Source organism: Gymnoscopelus microlampas (assembly GCF_963454915.1).
Source record: "Gymnoscopelus microlampas genome assembly, chromosome: 22".
Classification (NCBI taxonomy): Eukaryota; Metazoa; Chordata; class Actinopteri; order Myctophiformes; family Myctophidae; genus Gymnoscopelus; species Gymnoscopelus microlampas.
In genome coordinates, this window is record NC_139959.1 from 10,051,472 (window position 1) to 10,079,314 (window position 27,843).

Below are 27,843 nucleotides of genomic sequence, written 5' to 3' on the forward strand. Positions count from 1 at the left end.
AAATTTTATTTGCATTTTATTTTTCATTTAATCACCAAGCTAAAATACTGGCAATCAGAAAGGGCATACATTGCATTGTGGAACGGGCAGATATTGGTAAACATCGTTAATACAATATACATGTTATGCATTTTGCAGCTGTACAGTTCACAGAAGCAGGGAACGTGATATAATTCAGGTAGAAGGTTAAGTTAAAGCAACAGTAACAATAAAGTGTATTATTTTTTCATCTCTAGGATGCCACTTCCTGGCCCTCTCCTCTTCTTCGCACTGCAGATGTTACAGAACTGCACGCCAGGAATCTGAGAGGGCAAGGACACACTGAGGCTGTAACAACATTCTCACAACACACTGCAATTTTACCTTTAGAGTTATCTGGATGGATACAAGAAGAGTGGGCACTAAGGAAGAGTGGGCTAAAATTGGCTATTTTGTCCAAAATGCTAAAAAATAAAATATTTGAAAAATGGTCTGAAGTAATGTAAAGTACATGATTCGAACATGCACGGTGTATCATTATCAGACCTAAATGTATCCTTCAACTTCATGTATACTTTACATTACTTAAGACCATTTTCCAAATATTTCATTTTTTAACATTTTGGGAAAAATGGCCAATTTTACATCGAGGTGTCCACTTTTCCTGTTACCCTCTGGATTAGTAGCGGCTGTACGAGAGACCGTGATGCAAAAAATAAATAAACCCAACATCAAACGAGAAGAAAGGTGCATCGTGAATGTCACAGCAAGGATGTGTAGAGTTAGAAAGCTATTAGGGACAAGCAATTATAGCACGGGTACTTACTGTTGAAGATGGTAAACAGTCTTTGTGAAACATGTGTCTGCAGTGAAATACCATCACACTAAAGGGTTTAGCCATGTCTAAAACACAAGAGTAAAAGCATGAATGCATGAGGCAAATAGATGGATAACAGAGACAGCTCAGTGTACAGAATAACGGTAAAATAATTCAGATGACCCACCTGATGGCAATATTGTTGCATGACATGATTCACATATGTTCTCCTCTGAAATGCAATCAATAACAGCATTACACATTCAGTTTACAATTTAGGCATTTAGCAAACGCACTTAATCCAGACTGATTTACAGTAAGCAAGGAAAACACAAGGTAATAGAAATATTACCTTGCATAGACATAGTAATCTAGGATCATGGGTAAACAAATCAATAATCTGTACATTGAAACTATACCCACTATAGGATGCCAGGTCTATAAATGACCTGGCATCTGTCTACACATAACACGCCATCTAAATTACATTTTAGCCATTGCATAAGCCTGCAAGGTCGTCAAAGCTAGGGCAAGTGCTATGGCAAGTATTACGAGCTAAGGTGGAGTCTGAAGAGGTGAGTCTTCAGATTACGGTGGAAGATTGGGTTCTTTTAATTATGGTATTATAATGATAATAATATAATACACCTACCGTCTACCCTGACTCCTCTCATTTGTGTTCTATGCATCTTCTGGAGCAGGGAGAGAGAGTCAGCCACTAAAATCTTCTTACATCCTTCTCTCAACAGAATCTTAAGACACAAGGAAACAAAACACAGTCGGAATAAATGGTCATGGTCAGCAATTTAGGCCAATCCAGTGATCTAAATGGTCATAAGGTAATGCCGCCCAAAAAATGATTTATATTTTTGTTTGTTTGAAGTAAATAGTCAACACGTGGGAAAAAAATACAAAAATAATAACAAAAATAAAAAGATATTTCTCAAAATGTATTCTACTATTTTACTTTACATTAGACTTAATGGTCTGTAAAACAAGAAGTTCGTAGCAGCAAATGGTGTACTGGTTATACCACAACAATGATGTAATCCAATCAAAGACACACATTATTTTGCATTACAGATTTGTCTTCTGACCTGTAGATTGTAGTCCTGAAGGATCTTGACAAGTGAGTCTCTGAGGTTTGGGATCTCCATCCCCTCTTTGATGCGATGGATGAGCAAGATGGGATCCACATGCGTCCCAATGTTGTTGAGGAGGCCGGTAATGAATGCTATAGACATAAAGAGAAAGAAATGGAACATGAATGTGTCTGTGTGAGAGCGAGAGCGAGAGAAAGAGACCAAATCCTCCAAATACGGAAATGGCAGAATGGAGTAGGCATGGGACGATAATCGTTATTATCGTTTATCATGATAAAAAACGCTCACAATAATCGTATCGCAGGAGATTTAAAATTATCGTGAAATCGTCCTCCGTCATACATCCTTTTACTTTTGCTGAGCTGCATATCTGGTACCACTTGACTTAAACCCTCAATACTTAGTAAAACTAGTACGTTCTTTTCCACTCTATAACAAATCTCTTAGATCAACTATTTTTGCTGAATGTTCTTTATTATCGCGATAATATCGTTAATAATCGCGACATGAAATGTTCATATCGTCTCATCCCTAGAATGGAGTCGTCTGTCAATAGATGACTGTGACATACGTGGCTTGTCAATAGAGTAGGATATCAGATCCTCCCAGAGCTCGGCGTCGTCCTGCTCCTTGGCGAACTCTATGGCTTTGTCCACATCCTCCAGCTCCTCCATGATCATCTGCAGAGCTCGTCTGCAGTTCCCCATCCTGCCTGGGAGCAGCAAGTTAAAATAAAATAAAAAAATGTTCTTGTCATTTTAACATTTCCCAGCAACAGCAGTTGTAGAAAGGAAACACATTAAGTCAGTAAGCTCACTTACTGCTAGGGTTCCCAAACTTTTCAGGCTGTGACCCCCAAAATAATCATATTTGAATTGGGGGGACCCCACCCTGACAAGCAATAGAATTGTAGGCATTACATTTAGTTTTACTCGGTTCCACAGATAAATATTGTGAACATAGTCAAACTAAAAGCTCGCTTGTAGAATTTTGTATTAAAAAGGTCCTTAAAAAGTCCTTAAATTGTCACTTTAGAAATGTGCAGATACCCTGTATACACTTATACAGATTAGCTTAATGTTGCACATTAAGCTAATCATCTGGGGACCCCCCAAAATCGTTTGGGAACCACTGGCTTACTGAGCAGGAAGACGGTCTCCTCCACAAAGTTCCTCTGCTGACAAATCTCAAGAGCCTGAGAGAAAAAGAAAGAAACCAGCAGAATGTTAGACCTACTGAATGCACGCCCCATGTATAATCTTAGCATGAGGCTAAAAAGCTTATATGGTGGGATATATGACTGTTAGCAGTCAAAGGCTAAGTTCGTTTTACCTTCTCCAGTGGGCAGTGGGTACTATCTCTCAGGAATGGTAGAAGGTTAGGTCGATCATACTCGGCGTACAGGCCAATCTGCCTCTCATGGTACTTCTGACCTTTGTGATGGTCCCGCTTGAAGAGTTTATGGAGGTACTGTAGAGGGGTATAATCGGTTCAACTCAATTCAATTCAAACTTTATTCCAGACACTCAGGGGGTCCATAGAGTACATACAAATATTACACACATAAAATAAATTAAACAGGTAAAAAAAACATAAAATCCTAAATAGAGGCGGACTCTCCAGTGTTTCTGCAGCCTGGAGGAGTACCAGAGACAGCTCTTCCCAGGATTGACTATATCCTCAATAATACTGTTCTGGGACTCATCCAGGCGAGACATGAATCCATACATCGAGTGCCTTAAGAGGGCCTCACATGTATGGATTCCACACGTTACAAACTGGCACTATGCCATCTATCTATCTAGGGGCCTTAAGTAGAATCCTCAGGGCATCATTGTAGGCCACCATACAGCAATAACAAGACGACTGTCACATAAGTGAATAGCTGGGAAGACCTATTTCTTGTCCTCATGACTTCTCACTATCTATCACTATCTTCGCACTACTCTTTTTTGCATTGTATACAGTATGTCATGATCGTTGCCATAATTTGAGCACACTTTCAATAGCTGCTGTAACCTCCACTGTTCACAGGGATCACACGGGTGTTGACGCCAGAAGTTGAGCTCTTTATGCATGAATATACATCAACTCACCACATGCAGAAGCTCAGGCCGGTCTGCCAATTCTTCCACCACTCGGTCCGTCTGCATCGCCATAACAGAAGAGAAATGGGATTAGTGGACCTTGAATTGCTATGGGACCGTTAGCTAGAGATCGAGTGTTGCAGGGCACACGTACCGAGATTTTGTCTTCATTATCCAGGAGCATGTCAACAGCTTTCTGAAAACATAAAAGGAGAGACAAATATATTCTTCACACATGCTGTTAACATCAATCCTTGGACGTAATGTTTTATACATGTGTATTATATAAAACATGTATTTTTAATACAATCACATCACCAAAGAGTACAACACGAGCATTTTTATTCTCTCACTTTCAACATACAAAGCAACTACGAAGCCTACGGCGATAATTAAACAATGATCATAATGAACAACATTCAATATAATCATTCATTCTAATTTAATGTGATCATCACCTCCTTGTCAAAGTCCATGAGGAGCACAATCTTGTCCTCTATGGAAGGGAAGAGGTTGTGTTTGTGGATGAGCTGGTAGACGTCTTTATGCCTCAGTCTCAGGTAGATCTCTAAGGCTCTGTCGTAACGTTGGTCGTATGTGTACCTGCCAGTGATGGAAGAAGTACTCACATGTTTTACTTAAGTAAAAGTATCAATACTGCAATGTAGACATGCTCTGTTACAAGTAGAAGTCCCGTATTCAAAATGTACTTGAGTAATAGTACAAAAGCATCGGCATCAAAATATACTTATAAGTACCAAAAGTAAAAGTACTCATTGTGCAACTTGTCCAATTTCACAAGTTCAAAATGTATACAAAATATTTTGAAAATATCCAATCTACTGAACAAGCTCGCAATGCGTCGCATTTTCGCATTCAGCAGAAGGCCTCGTGTCGGATTTGAAACCAGGCCAGCTGCTGCAAGGATTAGCCATATGAGCCTTGATATGGTACTCTCTACCAGGTGAGCTACCGCAGCACTCCCGGTTTACTTGAGACTCTACACCTGTCGGATTCATTATTCACTTGATTGTGTCAGCGGTGATAATGTTCATATAAAAATACGTTTGCTCTACAGCAAGGGTTCCCAAACTTTTCAGTGACCCCCCAAAATAATCACATTTGAACTGAGGACCTCGCACCCCGACAAGCATTTGGAATTGTAGGAGTTGAGGCATTAAATTTAGTTTGACCCTGTTCCACAAATAAAGTTTTCTTTTCTTATTTATTAAAAGTCCTTAAATTGTCACTTTAGAAATGTGCATATACCCTGTATACACTTATAGTGTATCTTGGTTTGTTTACTGTTGAGTGAGAAAACAAATTTGCACATTAAGCTAATTATCTGGGGACCCTCCATAATCATTTGGGGGACCACCAGTTTGGGAACCATTGCTCTAAAGTACTTCAGCATCAACTCACAATTCTGCCAATGTGGTGAGCAACGTGCTGTTAGTGGGGTCTTTCTTGAGGTGGTCTGTGACAGACTGAACGATGGCCATGTTATTGTAGAGCTCTCCTGGCCATTCCCGGACCAACATGGCAAAACCCTTTTGTAGAGGAGCACAGAAAATAGAGCAGATTATTACTTCAGTTGACATTGATCAAACATTTATCAGCCAACGTCTTCATACTGAAGTAGCCATCTGTCAGGATTATCGGGGGGACGTGTATACCTCATAATCAGTCTTGAGAAATTCATGCAGGATCATCTCATAGATTGCAGGTCTGAGGCGCAGGTCTCCTCTGGGCAGGTACTGACTGATAGCCTAGATTTGGACAGAGAGGCAAAATGCACTGTTAACGTGAACAGAATCAGTATTAAAAGCATACCTTCGAAGGTAAAGCTAAAACAGAGGACACATTTGATCACCATTTCTTTTTTTCTTTTTTTTTTTGATTTTTTTTTTTGGGGCTTTTTATAGCTTTATTTGGAGAGGGACAGTGAAAGTAGGCTGACAGGAAACGGGGAGAGAGATGGGGGAAGACACGCAGCAAAGTTCGTCGGGAACGGGACGCGAACCCGCGACACGCTGTCAGTTAAGGGATTTCAACCGAGGGTGCCTGGACCGCGACGCCACGGCCCAGGCCTGATCACCATTTCTTAATCAGAATATGTGACAGATCAATTGCCAAGCCTAATAAATGTAAAAGGAATGCGTTTGGTAGTGCTGCACGATTCTTGCTCAAATGTGAATCACGATTTTCCTCAATAAGAATTGAGATCACGATTCTCACACGATTCTCTTGTAAATATAAAAATATTAAAAAAATATTAAGCAAAAAAAAAAAAAAATATATATATATATATATATATATATATATATATATATATATATATATATACATATATATATATATATTGAAAAATAAATCGCCATAATTTAAAATCGAGATTGCATAGGTGTCTAAATCGAGATCACGATCTTTTTTCGATTAATTGTGCAGCACTAGCGTTTGGTTAAATACTGTAAGTTGGACCAAAGCAGACCTGACCTACTGTACGTACCTTTAATTGACCAATGGTCTTGAACCTGTATACTTCATTCTCCCATAGTTCCATGTTTTTCCCTAGAACCTTCTGACACTTCCTGAATTGGAGACATAATGTTTTGGGCAGTTTTCACACTGTGATAAAGTAGTACCAAAATCTGTATTGTCTTTACCATTGAATGTATACTAGCCTCAAGTGTTTACACTGCAAAGACAACGGTAGTTCAAACTGACTCATCAGGAGAAAATCATAAATCATTCTTCCACAACCTTTCATCTCATCTTGACTCTACTTATGGTCCGACTTCATAATGGTTTAAACTTAGCCCCTAGTACTTGCCATAGCACTTGCCCTTGCAGGCTTATGCAAAGGCTAAAATGTAATTCAAATAGCATGTTATGTAAACAGATGCCAGGTTCATTTGTAGACCTGGCATCCCATGGGATGTATAGTTTCAATGTACAGATTATTGCTTTTTTTTTATATTATACTGTTATAAGTTATGACTGATTATAGGTTCTGACTGATTATATATTCTTGGTTTTCCTATGATCCTAGATTAATATTTCTATGCATTTGATGTATTACCTCATGTTTAACTTGCTTACTGTAAAACGCTCTGGATAAAGAGCGTGTGCTAAATGCCTAAATTGTAAATTGTAAACTGACTGACTGGCTTAAATGTAAACCGTGTATTCATGTTTTATTTTTATTATTATTATTATTATTATTATTTTTACCTTGCAGCAGTGTCATAGTCTCCTTTCTCCACTAAGTGGTTAATGTAAGCGATCCCAATCTTCTGGACTTCATGTCGTTTAATGTTTTTAAAGCTGATCTCTGCAGCCATCAGTGCCTCCTGTCAAAAGGCCAAGCAAGTCACACAAAATGAAAGAATTAAAACACACCCAAATCTTGTCCTACTCCGACATCTCTGTCTCTTCATTCCTGAGATAGTGCTGATTATGTAATTATGTTGACCTTGATCTTTGACCTTTTCAACCCAAAAGTGAATCACCTCTTCGAAGCAGGCTACTGATCATTCCCACCAAGATTATGCCCTTCTGTTCACTCAGACGCACGCACACACAGCGCAAGCACACATGCACGCGCGCGCGCGCACACACACACACACACACACACACACACACACACACACACACACACACACACACACACACACACACACACACACACACACACACACACACACACACACACACACACACACACACACACACACACACACACACACACACACACACACACACAGATTACAGTACCGAATAACAAAATCACATGGCTACAAAACAGGCCACAGATTGAGTCATTCATACATCCCAAAAAACACCATACAACAATACCAACCTCATATTTCTTCTTCTCGAGCAGCCAGTCAATGTGGTCATCTTGGTCTCGCTCCTTAGCCACTACAATGTCTTTGGGACTGATGATGTAGAAGAGGGACTCTCCCTCAGAATGCTCTGTTGATGAGAATTAATTGAGAGGCTATTGGAAGGTGACAACTGCATTAGGGTTGTACCAATACCAGTATCGGAAAAGCTGCCGATACTGCCTAAAATGCTGGTATCGGAATCAGCGAGTATGCCATGTCTATGCCAATCCAATACCACTTAATTTATCACATGATGATATTTCATTTACAGTGATATTTTGAATGCTTCAGACAGTTGATGTTGCATGTTTTATACTCTTACTGTACTATTTACATTATTATTTTACTAACTCGAAGCAGCACTTTAACTTTTATTTATGCCATTTTTATTTATTCCTAGATCATCGGTTCTCAAACCTTTTATTAACCTATTATCGGAATCGGGAAAGAAAAAATGGCATCGGTACATCTCTAGAAAGTGGCCTGACATTTCCCTCGGAGTGGTTTACAAACAGTACTAGTCTCACCTAGGGCTTAATTCATTGTTTTCAGTTAATTCATTGACGCAGTATCAGCTTGTAGAGCTGCTATTGAGCCATGAGCTGCTATGAGACACTTTTTTTGTTAATAATAGAAAATGTATGAACATTTTTCAACATGGAAACGGCTATGACGATTATGCAAAAATAACTGTGATTATTTGACAGAATTGCGATCAGGCGATTATGTAATAATTGGCACAGGCCTAGTCTCATTCTACTACTCTGCCAACAAAATGTGGAATGCCCTGACACCATTCATTAAAAGATGTAAATCACTGCTTTCTTTCAAAACTGGCCTGAAAAACCATCTATCAGGAGTCCTCAAAGGCGAGATAGATGCAAATTTCACATAGAAAGGAGGTGTCATTCACTGCTGCCGTTTTTCCTTTTCCTCCTTTGTACATATAGTGTTTTGTATTTGTTGACGACATGTATTATATTGTGTTATTTTTTATGCTATGTTGATGAATTGAATACATAGGACCACAATGGAAACAAGTCCCCATGACTTTTTTGGGTCTTACTGTCCCACTTACTGTTTACATTTCTGACTAATAAAGTATTCAATCAATCAAACTCACCTAGTCGGTAGTCCCTGCACTCGTTGTCTTGGAAGTTGCGGACTGTCAGTGCGTCTGAGGAGATCTCCTCACAGCCCTCTGGCAGAGGCTGGATGATGTCGAGACGAGGCCGTGCTCGGAACTCTTCATCCTAGTAACATACACACACATCTGTGTTACTTTAATTTCCTTGTGAGGACCGCTCCGTTATTAACTACTTTTTGTGTTTTTTCTTAAATTAACGCCCTACTTGCTTGATCATACTATCGTGTCACAAAAAAGCATCAAAAGAGCTACGAGCTTGTAAATCTGCTACTTATGCTATTTTCTTTTTAATCCTGAAAAGGAACAGTTTTGGACATATGAGGTTTCCACCCCACAGAGACCATGTTACACAAATTCTATTCCTAATCCCTGAGACTTGGGTCCTTCCTGAAACAGCACATTTCAGTCAGCAAAATATCCACCACTTCGAAGGATTTTCCTAATCTTTCTATTCTCTTGAGGCCGTTTGGTTGGCCTAAATATGTAAAAAACATTCACACATATTGCACAAACAGTAGGATTTAAAGCAACCATTATTACCATGCTTTCAGAGTTCTCCTTCACAAAGTACAGGGTAACCAGCTGATCTGCCAAGGGCGCCAGGCCACTGATGAAGAACTCAGTCTCAAATGCAGACACTGTTTGAAAGAGAGTTGAGTCAGAACTACAGTACACATGGATTAAAGCAAAACTAAATCTCACAACTGAAAACACACACACACACACACACACACGCACACACACGCACACACGCACACACGCACACACACACACACACACACATACACACATACACACACACACACCTTTTTATGTGATACTTGACTTTAGTAAAATGTTTTTTTGTTGTTGTTTTTAGTATTTTTTTGTGATACACTGTGATTGTAAAACCGGTATTCTCTATTGTTGTTGTGTATATTAATGTCTTCGACCCCAGGAAGATTAGCTGACGTTAAAGTATCAGCTAATGGGGATCCGTATAAATCAACAGAAAGTAACCTAATTTGTAACTCCCATCACTAATGCCACATAGAATTTGTCACTGAGAAAAGTTGCACTTGACAAATGGACTAATACTAATTTCGATTAGTGGCATATTCATACCCACCTATTTCCACATAGCGACTGGGTAGGTCTCGCATTTCAGTTGGATTCCGTTCTTTTACAGCACATATCTGAAGAAGGGACAAAAAATTAAAGATCTAACATAATCACAAATACTTACATTATTACCGTTTACATAAAATAACTGTCCAAGGCTAACCTTGATGGAAGTACCCCAGCCAACGATGAGCGTGGCGTTGTCTTTCCAACACAGGCTGCAGGGGTACATGTCAGGTCTCAGGCCAATGTTATCCCGCAACACATTGGTAATCCGCTGCTTGGTGCTGATGTCATAGATTTTAACGCCCTGGCAAAATTCAGGAGAAACGCAACACGAACAAGACATTAGGATTGTGGGCATGTCGTGTGCAGACAGATTTGTCTGTATAATATTCTCACTTAAACAGGGGGAAAAATATTCTGTGAATTCGACGGAAATGACTTTGTTTTCAATGTGAACAGCCAAGCCTTTGGAACAACCTACCTGACCACCTGAAAACATGATCTACATTTTTCGCACAAGCCCACTTTGGTTTCGTACAGCTCCTGCACATCCCTTATATGTTTTTTAATTTTCTTTATCTGTATACCTGTATTATGTTTTTACTTGATTTGAAAACATCAGTTGTAACAAAAGCTGTTTTTTTAGGCATACAGTCTGTTAAAACAGTTTATGACAGGTATGACAGGGTTCTTCAACGTTTTTCAGGCCTAGGACCCCTTAGCTGAGAGACACCCCCATTATGTATTGTAAAAAATTGTGTTGCAGATTAAACTTTTTCCTAGGTTTCATAGATATCTTTATGGACTTGTTTGACAGCACTGTCAAGCGTTGTGTTGGATTCATGTTAATGTCTATTTTCAGGCATTTAACCACTTTAACTGAAAATACTTAGTAAACTTGACCTTTCACTCTGTACTTGGTCTGTTCTTCTTTCCCTCTACACCAAACAAACTTCTTTGCCGAAAATAGCCGATCTACAAGCTCACAACGTGTCACAGCTGGAGGCGTTGTGAGCTTGTAGATCTGGTATTTTTGGCTGAAGTTCTAATCAGAATAGGGATGCTAGGGTTCAAGTGGTTAATGCAAAAACATAATCCTATCACACAAAGATTTGGCAGCCCCCCTGTAGTAACTCTGAATATACACATGAATCCAATATGTGGTGGGGGTCCCTGCTTCATATCTCTCTCTCAGCTAAGGGGTCCTTGGCCTAAAAAAACAACATTAAGGTAGTCTTTACCACATTGTTGGCCCAGGCAATGAGGTTAGTTCTCCACTGGACGTTGGTGATGACACCCTCACCCTCATGCAGAACAGAGGTCTTCCAGCGATTCAACCAGTTCCTTTCATACAGAAGCAGCTTGAGGAGGGAATCAGGAGAATGTGTTTATTATTTTATTTTGTATTATTTTAAAATGCCCTTATATCTCCCAAAAGGCATTTTTTTCCTCATACATGTACTTATACACAACACACACAATGTTAACAGTAACCAGTGGTGGAAAGTAACTAAGTACATTTAATCAAGTACTGTACCTAAGTACAATTTTGAGGTATTTTTACTTTACACTACATCTCAAAGGCAAATATTACTTTTATTCCACTATAATTATTTGAAAACTTTAGCTACTAGTTACTTTGTAGATTTTGATTATTATTACAAAACCACTTCAGACCTATATATATACTTTGGTAATTTGAAAATTCTACAAGCTCACAACGCGCGTTTTGTCATTATTATTATTATTGTCATGATTATTTTTATTATTAACTGAGTCACAGCACAGGAACTGAATCACTGTAGTGCCTTGCTTATAAAATTCATTTCCTAATAACAATGTAGGCAGCACAGTAACTGCCTTTTCTAAATGTGTCTCAAATTATCAGCCAATATTGGTCTTCTGGGTTGCAGCTGTGCAGTTTAACCTCTAGAGGGCAGTGGAAGGACAGCACATGAGTATCTACTGGCTGTACTGACTGTAGTGAATGGATGAATCTGAGTTTCTTATTCACTACACTATATCTCTAGATCTCATATAGTACAAAGCTGGTTCCTTTGCCAATTATTTAGCCAAAAAGAAAGAAAAAAAGATAGATTGTCGTATATCTCAATATTATATTTCACCTCACATCTCAATGAGAAAGCATTAAGTTCATTCACAGTAATGAAAGAAGTAATCCTCCATTATTTTTCAAATTCATACAGTATAATTAATCCAGTCCCAGTATGAAATTACAAAAAAGCCATTAAGAGAGTTGGAAACATCATGTATTTGAATCAGTGCCCTATTCATTTCTTACATTATTCACATATACTAATAATGATCACAGCTTCTTTAAGCTGCAATATATTTTATTGTACTAGTCATCACAGGTACTGCAAATGTATATTTTTTGCATTTAGCAAAACCAAGCAACAGTGTTTAATAATGTACTTCCAGTTTAGAATCTTTACCCTTAATCAGTGATGTAAAGTAACAAAGTACTGTATGTAATCAAGTACTGTACATAAGTAAAACATCTTAGTTATTTTTACTCCAATTTTCAATACTTTTACTTCTACTCAACTAAATCTCAAAGGCAAATATTGTACTTTTACTACACTATAATTATTTGAAAACTTTGTAGATTTTGAATATTATTCCAAAACCACTTCAGCCCTAAAGCGACACGTTGTGAGCTTGTAAATCTGCTATTTTCTAAAGTGTTTTATACATTTTATTAAAAAATGAAATGGGAACTTCTGCATAATGAGTACGTTTACTTTTGGTACTTTAAGTACATTTTGATGCCAATACTTTTGTACTTTTACTCAAGTAAATGTTGAACACCGAACTTGCACTGACTATTTCTACAAAAGGGTATTGATACTTTTACTTGTGTAAAAAAATACTTCTTCCCATCACTACCTTTAATGCAATGCGGCAGGGTGTGACCACAGTGTTGTAACATCAACGTCAGTTCAGTCAGACCTTCAGCTCAGGCCGTTAACGTACATGTACAGCATAAAGCTACCGACTCTGATTTATTTGATATTAACGCGCGAGCGCCGCGCGCGCACACACACACACACACACACACACACACACACACACACACACACACACACACACACACACACACACACACACACACACACACACACACACACACACACACACACACACACACACACACACACACACACACACACACACACACACACACACACACACGTACATAATAGTATGTGTAGTAACCTGTTATTACCAAAGTGGTGGAGGGAGGGCGTTGCGTTGTTAGCTTGAAAATCAGTTATTTTCAGCAAGCAAAAAAACGCCGTGCGCCGAAGCATGAATTAGGCTTTGTGTGCTTAACATTTTTCTCCACATGGGACATGATATGACAATGGAACGGAGGAGACAGAATTCAATTGCCTTTGACAGGATGTGGCTCCTGTTGTGGCTTATTGATTTCCATCACAGCCAAGGCACCTTGTGGAGGCCTTCGCCGCTCCGAGAAGAGCAGAAATCAGTGCCAATTGAAAGAAAAATGTTAAAGTAACACTACTAACAGTGGGTGGTTTTCATCATAACTACAGTTTTCTTTTCCTCGCCACTGTTTTACTGACACATCGATATACCCTTGTGCAGAATCAACGTGTTTTTTTTTTCACGTTGATTCTGCGCACATTATATGTGTTGTTTTCTGTAAATGTAGGCTACATTACACTTTTCAAAACAGAAAATATTGATCATAACGCATTAAAACCGGGGAAGCATTCGTGTCATTTTAGATTGTATACGTTGGCTATTCAAAAATAGCAGATGTACAAGCTCTCAGCGCGGCACGAAGTGACGCGCTGTATGAAAATGTTTTGAAAAATCTTGAATGTGTCAAAGTACCGATCTAGAATCGGCCTCAGGTCTTAATGGGTTAATGTGTTCAACACACAATGTATGTGTATACATACAGGTATGGCAGAAACGACCTTGAATAAAAGTCACTATATTATGTGGGCAGAATTTCAACAGACCATACAGACCAGACTGATAATGACATCTATCTGCTGTGCTTGTGAAGCATTGCCTTTCAAACGCTGTTGAGCGAACAGCACTTTGTGAAAATGTGCTGGCTACTCTCCCCAGAGACGTAGCACTCCAGAAAAAAACATACAGGAAACTAAGAACCTTTCATATAAAAAGCCCTACAGTACATGAACTGTGGTCAGCTGTGTTCCGTTTCACCCGGACATAATCATAAAGAAGCATTGTAATTGTGGCTCGAAGTAGGGCTGGGCAATCGATATTATATCGATATCGTGATATGAGACTAGATATTGTCTGGGATTATTTTGGATGTTGAAATATTGTGATATGGCATAGATCTAGTCTTTTCCTGGTTTTACATTTTTTCCTAAATAGCGAAAATAGCCGATCTGCAAGCTCACGTCTGTTTTCGCTGTTGTAAAATGTAAGAAATTATCGTCACAATATAGATAGAGGTATTTGGTCAAAAACATTGTTATATTTAATTTTGTCCACCCAGCCCTGGCTTCAAAAAAGTGACGAATCTCATTCAAACGTACCTTGTTACCACCAGTGACAAACTGTTTGTTGTTCGATCTGCTGAACTGAGGATGTAATGACACCACCTGAAGAGAAAAGCATGGTGACCAGGGTTGGTAATGGTTACTTTTGAAATGTAACCACAGGAGTAGTTCACCCAGAAAAAATATATAATACAGTAATATCTAGGGGTGTGCCGATACACTAATTTCACGAAACGATACGATACGATATTTGGCTCACAACTTCGATACGATTTCGATACGATACGATACGCACTTTTTTTATTATGAAAATAAATGGGGGAGAAAAAAAGGAAATGCAAACAAATAATTCTGTTTTTGCATTATTCAGACATGCAAACTTGTAGCTTTTCAGCCGTTTTGAATCCAAATAGGGCAATAGTGTGACACCTGACCCGAAAAAAAACAACACAACGCGAAAACGTATAGCGATATATCGTGGGACGATATATCGGCACACCCCTAGTAATATCAATTACACACCCCATGACGCATTGAATTCATAGAGATTTTTTAGTTTGTGTAAGCCAATAATTTGATGACTGGGCAGAGTCAATGGACTCTGTCTTTGAGTCTCCTACCGGGGACTCTGTCATCACATTTTTGGCTTAGGAATGCGACAAAAACGACAAATCTCCATGAATTCAAGGCTCTCTGGGGTGTGTAATTGATAGAAAATAAGTATTTCTTTGGGTGAACTACTCCTTTACAGGACAAGTCCAGACTAAAATAACATATAGCCATTTTTTCCTACTTATATTGATCCCAAATGACTGGCCATGGGGTCTCTTTGCAGAATTGCCCCTGTCGTCCAGTTTCCCCAGTAGCCCCCATAGCATAGAGCAGAGCCCATAAGCATATCGCTACTTATGCTATTTCTTACGGTCAAAAGCGTTTTCTTTTTCTCATGAATCTGTTGTCAGTTGTCATTACACACACATCCATGCCTTGGTTGTCCCACACGGGCCGCCGTAGTCTGCTAAACAGACCAACAGCTGTGTTTTGCCAAGTCCCGGAAAAAACGTGATGTGATTGGCCAGTACAGTCACTTTGATTGGCAGTTGTGCCGAATGCTCACCCCAAAACATGATTTACGAGACTGTGGCGGCTCTTGTGGGACAATCAAGGCATGGATGCGTGTATAGTGACAACTAGTAACAAATAGCTAAGTGTGTTGACTGTTAACCGGACTTGTCCTTTAAGTGGTTAAGAAACAAACAGGAGAAAACCAAACTTACTTTGATGGGACAGTCAAAGTTCTCATGGAAACCTTCTCTTGTGTAAAGTCCAAACACTTGCACCTGGACAAAAAAGAAAAAAAGAAACAATGGCACAATGGCAAGGGCAAACGAATACTCAACATTTCTGCTTTAATTGCTGTGTCTGCAACTGTCTTGAGGTCAACAGGGGGAATTGCAGTCGGGAAAAGGCTTTGATTGGCTCCGTACTTCTCCACCAGGTCACCAATTAGTGGGCAGGTTGATTCTTTAAACCCCCCAGGGCTTAGAAACAAGGGGTCCTAATCTTTGTCTTAACTGCTGCCTCAGTGGTCTACGGCAAACTCTAATGTTCCGACTAGTACGTAACTGCAACCTTTTCTTGTATGCGAGACCCCCCCCCCCCCCCACACACACACACACACAAGCGTGCACACACACACAAACACACACATAAGAGGGGGGAAAAAGTTTTTTTAAAGGATAAATAATATCATGCTCTGCTGCGATCTCCTTTTTGAACTGCATCAGTGATTAAGGATTATGTTAGATTTCATAGGATTAACAGCCAACTGAATTGGCTGAGGACAAACAATTGCTGTGGCATCGATTTTAATTGTCTGCTCCACTTTCTCTTGCGACAAGATCTTGTTTTTTGCCGCTAGAGTGCTGGAGAGAGGGAGGGGGTGATATCAGCAAGCATATCTTGACTGCAAAAATCCACGAAGGATGGTGGTAATGATGAGGAGAGACAAGATAACAGCAAGGTGGGAGAGCATTGGAGGGGGTATCCATAGACTGATGATGGCTGATGGCTGACTGACAGCTTAGTGGATGAGAGTGCAATCCTTTCCCCCTTCACTACAAATGGGCATAAGATTTTTTTATATAATAAATCTTGACATCATGAGGGGTGGGGTGGGGAAATGCGGATTTATGCGTAGCTATGGAGAAGATAAAAGTTCAGGTTTATCTTCTGAGAGTAGGGTGTGTGCATTCATTGCAAACAAATATATACTACAGAGGCACCAAAACCCCTAGCGTTTCGGATCATTAGCATAATCACCTGAACCCTCAAAGCTGATTAATGCCGGAGTTTTAGAAGAGGGGGCATTATATCGACGACGTTGGGCAGAAACCTCCTATCTCCATATTTAAGCTTTGTGTGTTCATTTTAGTAAATGAATGCCCTACTTGAACATACTACAGCGTCACACAAAAGCATCAAAAGTGTAGATCTTCCACTTTTGAATTTGAATCCTGAAAAGTAACAGTTTTGGACATACAGTATGAGGTTTCCACCGAGACTATATGGAAGATGGCAAACGCTGATTGGCAGTACTTTATTACTGGCCCCCAGGATCAGCAAATACCAATGGCAGGGCTGTACTGTAACTATTGATTATTTTCTTAACAAAAAATCATCAAAATCGTTATCATCGTTTTTATATCAATGATTCCATTAACCGCTTAAGTGTTATTTTAATCTTCATCACACAAGTGTCATGCATACATTGTGGACATAGCCGATCTACAAGCTCACAACACGCTGCGATGTGTTGTGAGCTTGTAGATCTGCTATTTTCACTTTCAGTTTGATTAACTGTTGCACACCTCCTGAAGATCTCACCTTTCCATCCTCTGAGCAGATGCCCACATGCTCTCCACTCTCATCTAGGCTGATCTGGTTGATTTTCACTGAACTCTGCAGAGACAGAACAATGTTATGACATGTTTCCCAGGCAGTAAGTTGGCCAGCAAATTCTGGCTGACCTTTCACCTCCTCAAACGTTTTAATTTCAAGGACCCCCATGACGCGTAGTCAGACAACTATTCCACAATCTCCGAATGCTATATAGACCTGAGATCCGAGACAGGAGGCTATCATCTGTGCGTAATTTCCGTTCACGAAAATATATCTTTAAATATATTTACATTTAATGTTTTAATTTCCATTTTTGCTAAGCAGCAAGCTATATATGCTTAGATGATTTAGATTTATATTCGGATAAATTTGCGCGACTGTAAAGACAAAACGGAAGTGGGGAGGAGGCGTCACATCAGCTTCCGTTGCTCCAGACTGTATGACGGAAGCATTTGAAAATTGTGAGAGGCAACAGTCTTGTCTTGCGAGACTACCCATGACTCCGAGTGTACAAAATGGAACCAAATTGTTTTTTTTTAATTGAATTGAATACTTTATTAGTCAGATATGTAAATAGCATGTGGTACAGTAAGACATTAAGGCTATAAGGATAACACAATCCATTGTGGTCCTGTGACCCACTTAAGGGTCCATTTGTACACTCTCAGAGTTACAGATCTGTAAGGGTCCAGTTGGGGCCCCCTCAAGGAACCCTGAGGGTCCATGGACCCAACTTTGATAACTGAGCAACCTGAATTGAAAGGCAAAATTAGAGTTGTCCAATAGGCGTGTGGAATTCTAGAACTGAGTGGATAGGCTGAAACTACATTGTAGGCAATGCAAAGTGTCCCTGGACGTTATGCGAAGTCCACAAGGTTGGTCACATATTTCGGCAGGTCACCAATTTCATCGTAACACCGCCATGCTGGAGACTAGGAGGCAGAAATTTGAGTATTGGGATTTGGCTACAGATTTCTTCGATCATGATGCAACTCTACTGATATGCCACTCACATTTCTGCCAAATAGATTAATTTCTACCATTTTGCATTTTCTTCAAAACACACTTTTTGCTACTAGTCCTATTTTTGTCAGAAATTCACACAAATCACTACACAATATCTCTGAGTCATGTGATAAAAACGCATTATTCATATTTCATTCCACTTGATTAAGACTGGCTTCAGGAGGGAGCCCCATCCTATGCTAACATTGCGTTGTGGGTGGACATTGGGCGTCATAAACAAAACATGCCCATATATGGAGACCATTCCAAACTTCATCTTCTGGCTGCCCTTTTCTACTTCCCTTTGTTTTTTTTTTACTTCCTTTTTCTCCACAATTTAGTCGTTATGCCAATTGATTCCTCCCCACACACATTTCTGCGTGTTGTCACTGCTGCTGTATCCTACTGACTCACCTACCAGTGAGGAGCCCCCACCGGGAGGACATGTAGGGCCATCGTCCTACTCCTCCCACCTAACACTCCCTGTTAGGTGGGAGGAGCACGTAGGATTACGTGCAATGATATCATCACCCTACCCTTCCAGTTTCCCTCCCCCGAACACGGGTCAATTGCGTTTGTATAGACACTCGACTAAGCCGGTGCACCACGGTGGATTTGAACCCACAACCTCCACGGTGGTGGGCATTGCACTGTACCAGAACATAAATGCATATATCATAAGCGTAACGTCCAAATCAAACCAAAATTGGAATCGTATGTTGAGTACTTACAATTTCAAACTTCTGAGTTACGTTTCCTTGGATGTCCAGCAGGAAGACCTTTCCAAAATGAGTGCCCAGGGCCAGAAACTGTGGAAAAAAAGATAAGTATGATGAAAAAATAATGCTGGACATGAAACAATTCAAGATTTAGGGGAAATCTTGGTGCTGAGGAAGGCTGTGGCAGGGGATGAGATTTTTTCTTTTTTTTAAGTGCCTTGTAGCTGGTGGGAGGTGGAAAAGAGAGGGGATTCTGGGGGCTTGAAGGCAAAAACTGTGAAATTACAGGGAGTGGAAAAACCCTATTTATTAAAGCAGACAGTGTGAAATGGTATTTTCCTCAAATTAAAATGCTTAAACATAATAAATGCACTGTACATCTGGCTTGTTCGCATGCTAGCAGCAATCCAATGGCCTCTCCTGCCCGCGACATAAGGCCATTATTTCTACTGAGCAGCAACTGGTTTCCATGTTTTGTGCTTCAGTAGAGGCGTGTGTGCGTGTGTGTGTGTGTGTGTGTGTGTGTGTGTGTGTGTGTGTGTGTGTGTGTGTGTGTGTGTGTGTGTGTGTGTGTGTGTGTGTGTGGCGTGTGCGTGCGGGGAGTCCACTGGGACAAAAAATTATAGAAACGGCAGAGCTTTTGGCATTAGATTAAGTGTGTGTTCTTCCACCCAGCCCCATACCCCCAGTCCTCCCACCAACCCTAATCCCCCTCCCTTCCAGGGCCAGCATGTGCATGTGCGGCGAGGCCAGCATGCTTCAGTGCAGTCTATAATGAAATGCTTATATTTACAGGCACAGCTGAGCATGTCAGACAGAGCCGCTGCAATCTCCCCCAAATAAAATAACCCCGAAAAAATAAATAAATAAAGGGGTCAACCTTGCGAGAAGGAGCGACTTTTAAAAGGGATTTATCAGAATGGAATTGTTCAAATGAAATTCCGATTCAGGCACTTAAAATATGAGGCAGCCTAAGGCAATGTGGGGCTGGTGGTGTGGTGGTGGATTCAAGATTCATTCCAGGTGTTTGGGTTGGGTTGGATGGGGTTGGATGGGGTGGGCTGGGGGTGACCATCCAGGTTGCTGGCAGAAGGAACACACGCACAGACATTCAAGGCAGATAGACAGTCAGATCAACTGTAGTATTTCAGTAGGCCGATGTCTCTTGGTCGTGCGGCACAGATGCCGTTTTATTTCAAAAAGTAAAGAAATGGGAAGAAGAAATTCTTAAAAGTACAAACAAACAGACATAATGTACATAGATGCCGCATTGGCCACTGAATCATACATCTACTGTACATGATCTCTGCCATATTGGCAGAGACAACTTGCCATAACTACACAGCAAGAAATATGCCCGAGTCATATAAGAAACAAAATATATATACATACTATATTTACTATCTACATAAGATACAATGTTTTGGTATGAAAATCCACAATTTAACCAAGTATCCTATATCATAACATTACTACATTTCAGAAATTTGTAACCAACCTTGAAAATCGGTAGAAATTTCAGTGAGTTTTAATTATGGATAGACCTTCTGCTTCAATAGACATACATGTATGTCTGGCAGTATAGCAACCCACAATGACGCTCCAATCAACAGCAGTGGCCAGTGCAGTATCTACGTGCATACACTATATCTATGCAAATAAATACATTCAAATTATTGATTGCAAATAAAACATCAGGTGAGGTGAACAGATGTAATGAGTTATGATGATTGACTCGTGCTCTGCCCAGGAGGGAAAGTGTCTAGAGTTGTTCCGATACCAGTATCGGAAAAGCTGCCGATACTGCCTAAAATGCTGGTATCGGTGAGTATGCGAGTATGATATTTACAAAACATGTAAATAAATAAATGTGAAATTGCGTGTGTTTTTCTTTTTACAACTTTAACTGTTTTTATGTAATAAACATGTACATAATCTTAGCATACAAAAAGACATAAAACACAGATACAATCCCCGCCCCCCTCAGGCTCCAAACAAAAAACAATACAACCCCCCTTAGGCTCCAAACAAAAAACAAAGCAAAGCAGCAGTGTAGTGTATGAGGCAGAATAAGCACTATGACCTTTACCTTGTCATGGACGGTCATGCAGCTGGCAGCATCCTTCTGAAGAATCTCTGTCACCCCATTGGACAGCCTCTCATATTTCAACTTTGGCTCCTCCTCGCTGTCCTCCTCCTCACAAAAGAAGAAACAATTCATTCAGCACCGAACGGTAGGTGGAGCAATGCCATGATATTTCTGCAACTAATTAATTAACGATAATCGTTATTAACGTTTATCGTGGTAAAAACAATAAACGCTCACAATAATGGTAGGCTATCGCAGAGATTTTAATTCATCATGAAATTGTACTCACTAGGATGAATTAGCTTTTGTTGAGCCTCAAATTCAGTAACACTTAAACCATCTATACTTGATAAAACAGACCTGTAAAGAGCTCATTTGGTACGCTCTTATTTAACTCTACTACACTAATCGATTAGCCAAAAAATAGTTTTAAGCATATTGCCGCATTAATCGTGACACGTAATTTTCATATCGTCCCATCCCTACTAATTAAATCAGTATTTTTTATTATCATTATCAAATCAGCATGCTGAGGAAGACTGATCCTGTGAGCTACACTACATTGTAATCAACATCATGAATTAATTTAGTAAACAAGATAAAGTAATCTACTACTAATAATTATTTGATGTTTGATGTATGCCCAATGCAAGTGGACTGTTAGAAATAAATAAATACATTAATTAAATAAATAAATAAATAAAGAGTTATGGTCAGACTGCAAGATTATGGCATCTTAGTTATGATTAATTCTGAAAATATTTTTATTCCAATCAACTGGGTTGAATTTTGTTCAAATCTTGAAAGTCCACATGCACTTTCTCATAGCACATCAATATTGAAAATGAAAGGGTGATATCTGTATCTGAAACTGAGCACAACAGAGTCAATAATAGGAGAATAACAACAGCTGGCAATGTGTGACAAATGCTTTAAGACGAACAGAACAATGCGCATGACAACCAATCCTTTGCCAGCTCAGCTGATATTACATCTACAGTACAGTTCCCGTCATGACTAGGGTTGGGAACTTTATGTATTCCAAGGGTCAATTTGGTTCCATTTGGTTCCATTTGTACACTCTCAGAGTTACGGTGGTCCTTGAAATAAAAAACGCTTGAGAACCACTTGTATAGTAATTGTATGGCAGACATGAAGTCCACATAACAGCTCTGACAGTGGGATAGAACCCGTTCTGGAAACGGTTCCAAATCTGATGGAACCGATTCCTGGTTCCGAATGGTAGATCCGGTTCCCCAACACTAGTCATGACTAACAAAGTGCCCTTGAGCAAATCACTGAACCCTACACTGCTGTAGTGTGCCCAAATGTGCAACTTTGTAGCGAAATGCACATATTTAGGGGTCTTTGCATGCACGACATGTCAGGAAACATATGCAGGAAGAAATTTCACCTTGTGTAATATGGACAATAAAATGACATTAATCCTATAAGACTATCCATCCCCACAGTGAGAGAAACATCAATTTGGTCTTCTCATAAAAAACTCAGGGCATTCTACTATGCTGCTGCTGTATTGCGAGCTCACATTTGTGGCCGGTCACAGCCTGAATATTTCTCATAATTCAGTTTATAACCAATGCTGTACAGTCTGTGGCCGCCCAGAGGATGCATCAACTCAAAACATTGTCTGCCATTATGTGCTACTGGATGGAAGGTGGGTGGAGGGGGGGGGGGGGGGGGGGCAATAGCGTGAAGAAAATGTTATTTTCAAAAACAATCCTACCCCATTCAACAATGCCATATCTAGGCTATTTCCTGTGTATTCTGGTTGTGAGATTTTCGACGCAAGGACATTTGTCATGGCTTTCAAAGGTGTACCGAAACAATAAAAAGGCAAACTTTATCCCCGTTTCTCTACGGTACCCATTTCAAAACTTTTGCTATTTTCTGCAAGTTTAACTTTGTTTTGTTTAGCAACAACTGAGTTGCCTTGTTGTGTCTGATTTTTTTTGGCAACAGTAGATATTTTGCCTATTGGTAGACGCAGGCTGCAGACTCACTGAGCAATTATTTCTGTACACAGGAAAAACTAAATAAATCTAAACCAAGATTCAATAATAACACAAAATAACATTTAATAAGACACAAGATAAATTCTCAACTATGTTTCCTTTCAGAAACCAGGAAAGACAAGTTTATATCTAAGATGTTCCTTCTTCTCTACACTGTGATGTAGAAGGACATTCCGCAACATTGGCTTAGTAGCTTAGTGGGTAGAGGCCGACTGCTAATCAAAATGACACCGCTTTGCTTCCCAGCCCTGGTCTGTGTGTAGAATTGTCCCTGAGCAAGACACTGCTCCCCCTTAAGCGTTCATCATAAGGTATAACCATCTGAGCAGCCATATGCTGAGTAAAGCTCAAACTGAATTTCCCCTGCAGAACTAATACGGTTATCAAATAAAAGAAACCACACACAGTGCCTTTATTCATTAGTCTAATAATGCCAACCTAGTGACAACAATCAGCAGGCAAGCTGCATTACAGCAGTCTAAGCAGTGCATAATCAACTGTTTACAGCCACTCAGAGGAGACATGCACTCCCTAACACGGTTGTTTTCAAACTGTGTGTGCCCTGTAGATTGGATATTTTCACTATTTTTGAAAATGTGTGAAAAAAGAAAAATAATTAAAATATATATTTAAAAAAATGTATGTAACATTATTGCCTATAAAATGAATGCCAAAATAGGGACGCCAGGTTGAAAGTTGTTAAAATATAGTTGTTATGGTATAGAATTTGCCTCTGTATCGGAAAAAATATTTTTTTTTGTATAGTTATTGCAATGTATTGCAATAATAATAATAATATGTTGTAACAACATCCCAAGGCACACCTGTACACGTCTCAAAGCACACCACACCGTTTGGGAACCACTGATGTAACAACCCACAGTGCTTGTTCCCCCATGGGTATTTGGGGTGATAAAGTAGGCTACTGAAGATTCTTTGCACTTACAAACACAAATGTAGAAGTAGTTCTTTCTATTCACTAGCCTGGGATTATCCCTCTACCCGTTTTTCTACACCCTTCCTCACAGCTGATTAGTTCTTCCTGACACGAGTACAACTGTCCATAGTGTCCAATAGTCTTAACTCTGACATTCCATTCAACACATTGACTCATAAGGAGACAAGCCTCTATTCCAACTACCAGCCGAACGTGCTATGCTATATTTTATTTAGCCTACAGGAGACTTCCAGAAGCACGGGAGGAGTACTGTAACACACACTAGAGCTCAATCATATAATACTTGATGGATCCGGAAAGCTATCTGTAATTCATGAGTGCCTGACAACGCTCAACACCTGACGAAGAAATCCTTGTGGGATCAACCGTTGTCAATAGAGGTTGGCTATGTATTACAGCCCTTTTGAGTAAGCAAGATCTGCTCCAATTCAAAATCATCCATGCTTGACAACCCTGACATGGACAATATGTTGCTGTTGATGCATTTCGACATCACTATGCTGATGCAATTTCTTGGTACTTCTGGGGAATAACTTCATTATAACAAAAAAAAAAGCTCTCTCCATTTCTCAACTATAGCCTTTCAGCAATAGTAGAAAGAAATGTGCCCTACCCTGGATCGATTAAAACCCATTAAGACCGGGAAAGCATCTGTGTCTGTGTCATTTTAGATTTAAGCTATATACGTACAGTATATAGCAATAACATACGTTTTTCAGATAACTCTTAGGATTTAGAACAGTGGTTCTCAAAAATAGCAGATATACAAGGCAAGCTCACAGCTTGTACATTTATTTTTTAACATTTTTGAGAAAGTGTTTGAAAATTTTGGGAAGATTTTGCATTTCTTTAAACACAATTCTTCTCTTCTGCGGGGGTCCCTGGCACAAAACATTTTCAGATGGGGGTCCGCGGTGAAAAACATATCATTTTGGGGGTCCTTGGCACAGAGTTTGAGAACCACTGATTGCGAAGGCATTTGTACTTGTAGAACCGGTCTCAGGTCTTAATGGGTTGGCTTAGTGGATTACATCAGGGGATTTCAACCCCTGATGTAATGGAGGTATTGCAGGTGGTCCCTGGCCATGCATTCAGAATTTATTTTGCTTTTAAAAAGTTTCAGGAGTTCTCACTATATGGTGTGTGTGATATGAAATGTGAGCTTTCCATAATCACAGTAATCCTTAATCATATTCCATCATATTCAAGGGCTTTTGCTGAGAAAAGAGACAGACCCCAGTCACTTTCAAATTAGAGCACTGCAAAGGGCAGGTGTGTCTGTGTCCAGCTGACACTCGTTGACGCTCGTTAATGTTATAGGCATAAAAGCAATTATACTTCTGCACTGTCAAATAGGCCAACATCTAATCTAAGATTATTAGTGGGACTCACCATTGAGTCACAGGACTCACTTCATTGAAAACAAACAAAATCACTGTTTTTTAGATATTATGTTGATATTATAGCCATTTTATTTGATTAGATATGTGATGTTCCTGACAATTAGTTGACTTTTGGTGAAAAAGCCTGCATATATCGGTATCGGAAATTAGGAGTTGGACAATATCGATATATCGGGAAAAAAGTGGGGTGGGTCTATGATGGACCCACCACGCACAATAGTGGTGGTCCCCAGGTTGCTCTTAGTCAGGATGGTGGTCCCTGGGTCAAAATCAGTTGAAAACCCCTGGATTACATGATGGGAAAAAAGCCTATGGTTTATGATATACATAGGCCTATAGCACTGATGCTTTTATTACAGTTTCATATTTGGAAGTTCCTCTTCTCCAATATAAGCGCCCCCCACCCCTCCTCGTTCCTTTTCAAAGAGAAAACCAGAGGCGTTTCAATTCTTACCTCAGAATCATCTGTGAATTCTTCACTCGATTTCCTGCTCTGTATGAAGAAGACATTTAATAGAGTTCACTGTTCATGAGTAAAACATGTTATCAACAATTATTATAGTTTATATGTAGAAAAACAAACAAAAGTAGACTAGTGCTGTTTTAAACGAATAAACTTGGGACACTGGAAGGAATGATGCATGGAAAAATGAACAAAAATACAAAAAGTCAAGTAAGGGGACATGTAAACATACACAAAACAATATCCGGAAATGTTAATAGTAATAATCAATGGTGGAAAGTAACTAAGTACAAATACTCAAGTACTGTACTTAAGTACAATATTGAGGTATTTTTACTTTACTGGAGTATTTCCAATTTTCTAGTCTTTTACTTCTACTTCACTACATCTCAGAGACAAACATTGTACTTTTACTCCACTACAATTATTGGACATCTTTATTTACAAGTTACTTTCTAGATTTAAAATATTATTACAAAACATACATTAACCACTTCAGCCCTATAAAGACTTACTTTGGCTGTTTGAAAATAGATCTGCTATTTTCAAATGATGTTAAACATCTTGACTTGAAAACATGAAATGGAAGATTTCTGCATAATGAGTACTTTTACTTTTGATACTTTAAGTACATTTTGATGCCAATACTTTTGTACTTTTACTCAAGTACATTTTGAATACCAGAGTTTTACTTCTAACAGAGTGTTTCTTGTTTGATTGAATACTTTATTTAGAAGTTAGCAGAAAAAAGCACATGAACTAAATACGATTAAATAAAACTTTTGTACTCAATTCATAGTGACATTAAATGACAGACAGATATACACTACTATGCAGAACATCACATAAACAGACTATGACTTTTGCAGGAGCCAGTTTCGAATTGCAGGCACTGAGGCACCTGACGGTGCACGGTGCTCTTTCAGGGCAGTTTTGAAGAGATAGGGTTTTACACTCCTTCTCTAGTTTTGGTAGGGCATTCCACATTTTGTTGCATAACAGGAGACCGAATTCAAACCCTTATTTATAAAACTGACCCCGACGGGATTTGAACCCGCAACCTTCTGGTCTGGAGTCAGACGCGCTACCGTTGCGCCACAGAGTCCTGTGACACCCAGATACTTGTTCGATGTACAAACCGGCCCAATGGTAACAAGCCATAGTGCTTTCTTGGGTTTAACATCCTCTTAACAGACCATATTGAACTGTACTTCCCTATGCTTGTCTTTGCAAACTGTTAATACCGTATTCAATCAATCAATAGGAATGTTGTAACAGTGACAGTGAGGGGGTACTTCAACCAAATAGTGTCACTGCTCTAGAAGCTGTTATGAACTCAAACACATCATATTATCATCAATATTGACATTGATATACTGTAGATACGCCCAGAGCTAACGTTAGCATCATAACATCATTTTAGCTTACCTGCAGATCTTCCACTTCCGCCATTATTTAGTATTGTTTATGTGTGTGTAATGTGTGTAAATATTAATACGCAGTAGGCATAATTTCCAGATGCGTCTATAACTACGCAGTTATATTATATCGATAGAACATGTCAGTAAAGCCAGTAAAGTGCAACATCACATTGTTGATGATAGATC

The 27,843-nt window shown here is 39.4% G+C and overlaps 1 protein-coding gene across 2 annotated transcripts; it reads right to left on the minus strand.

Annotated features, from left to right (window-relative positions):
* vps41 (VPS41 subunit of HOPS complex) lies at positions 1–27,843 on the minus strand. 2 transcript variants are annotated; one of them, XM_084048329.1, is made up of 28 exons: positions 27,665–27,843; positions 26,228–26,266; positions 21,377–21,481; positions 19,300–19,377; positions 17,549–17,623; positions 15,940–16,002; positions 14,699–14,764; positions 11,372–11,491; positions 10,288–10,434; positions 10,132–10,198; positions 9,564–9,661; positions 9,000–9,129; positions 7,849–7,964; positions 7,221–7,339; positions 6,496–6,577; positions 5,663–5,755; positions 5,409–5,536; positions 4,445–4,589; positions 4,141–4,182; positions 3,996–4,046; positions 3,232–3,369; positions 3,040–3,094; positions 2,471–2,611; positions 1,894–2,030; positions 1,449–1,548; positions 984–1,028; positions 806–882; positions 1–302 (listed from the first exon to the last, which is right to left on the minus strand). In XM_084048329.1, exons 1-28 carry the CDS (start codon positions 27,686–27,688, stop codon positions 219–221), a joined length of 2,565 nt encoding a protein of 854 aa, XP_083904455.1. In that variant the 5' UTR covers positions 27,689–27,843; the 3' UTR covers positions 1–218. The 2 variants fall into 2 exon arrangements, with proteins under 2 accessions (XP_083904455.1, XP_083904454.1); XM_084048328.1 differs by having other exon boundaries at positions 21,377–21,484.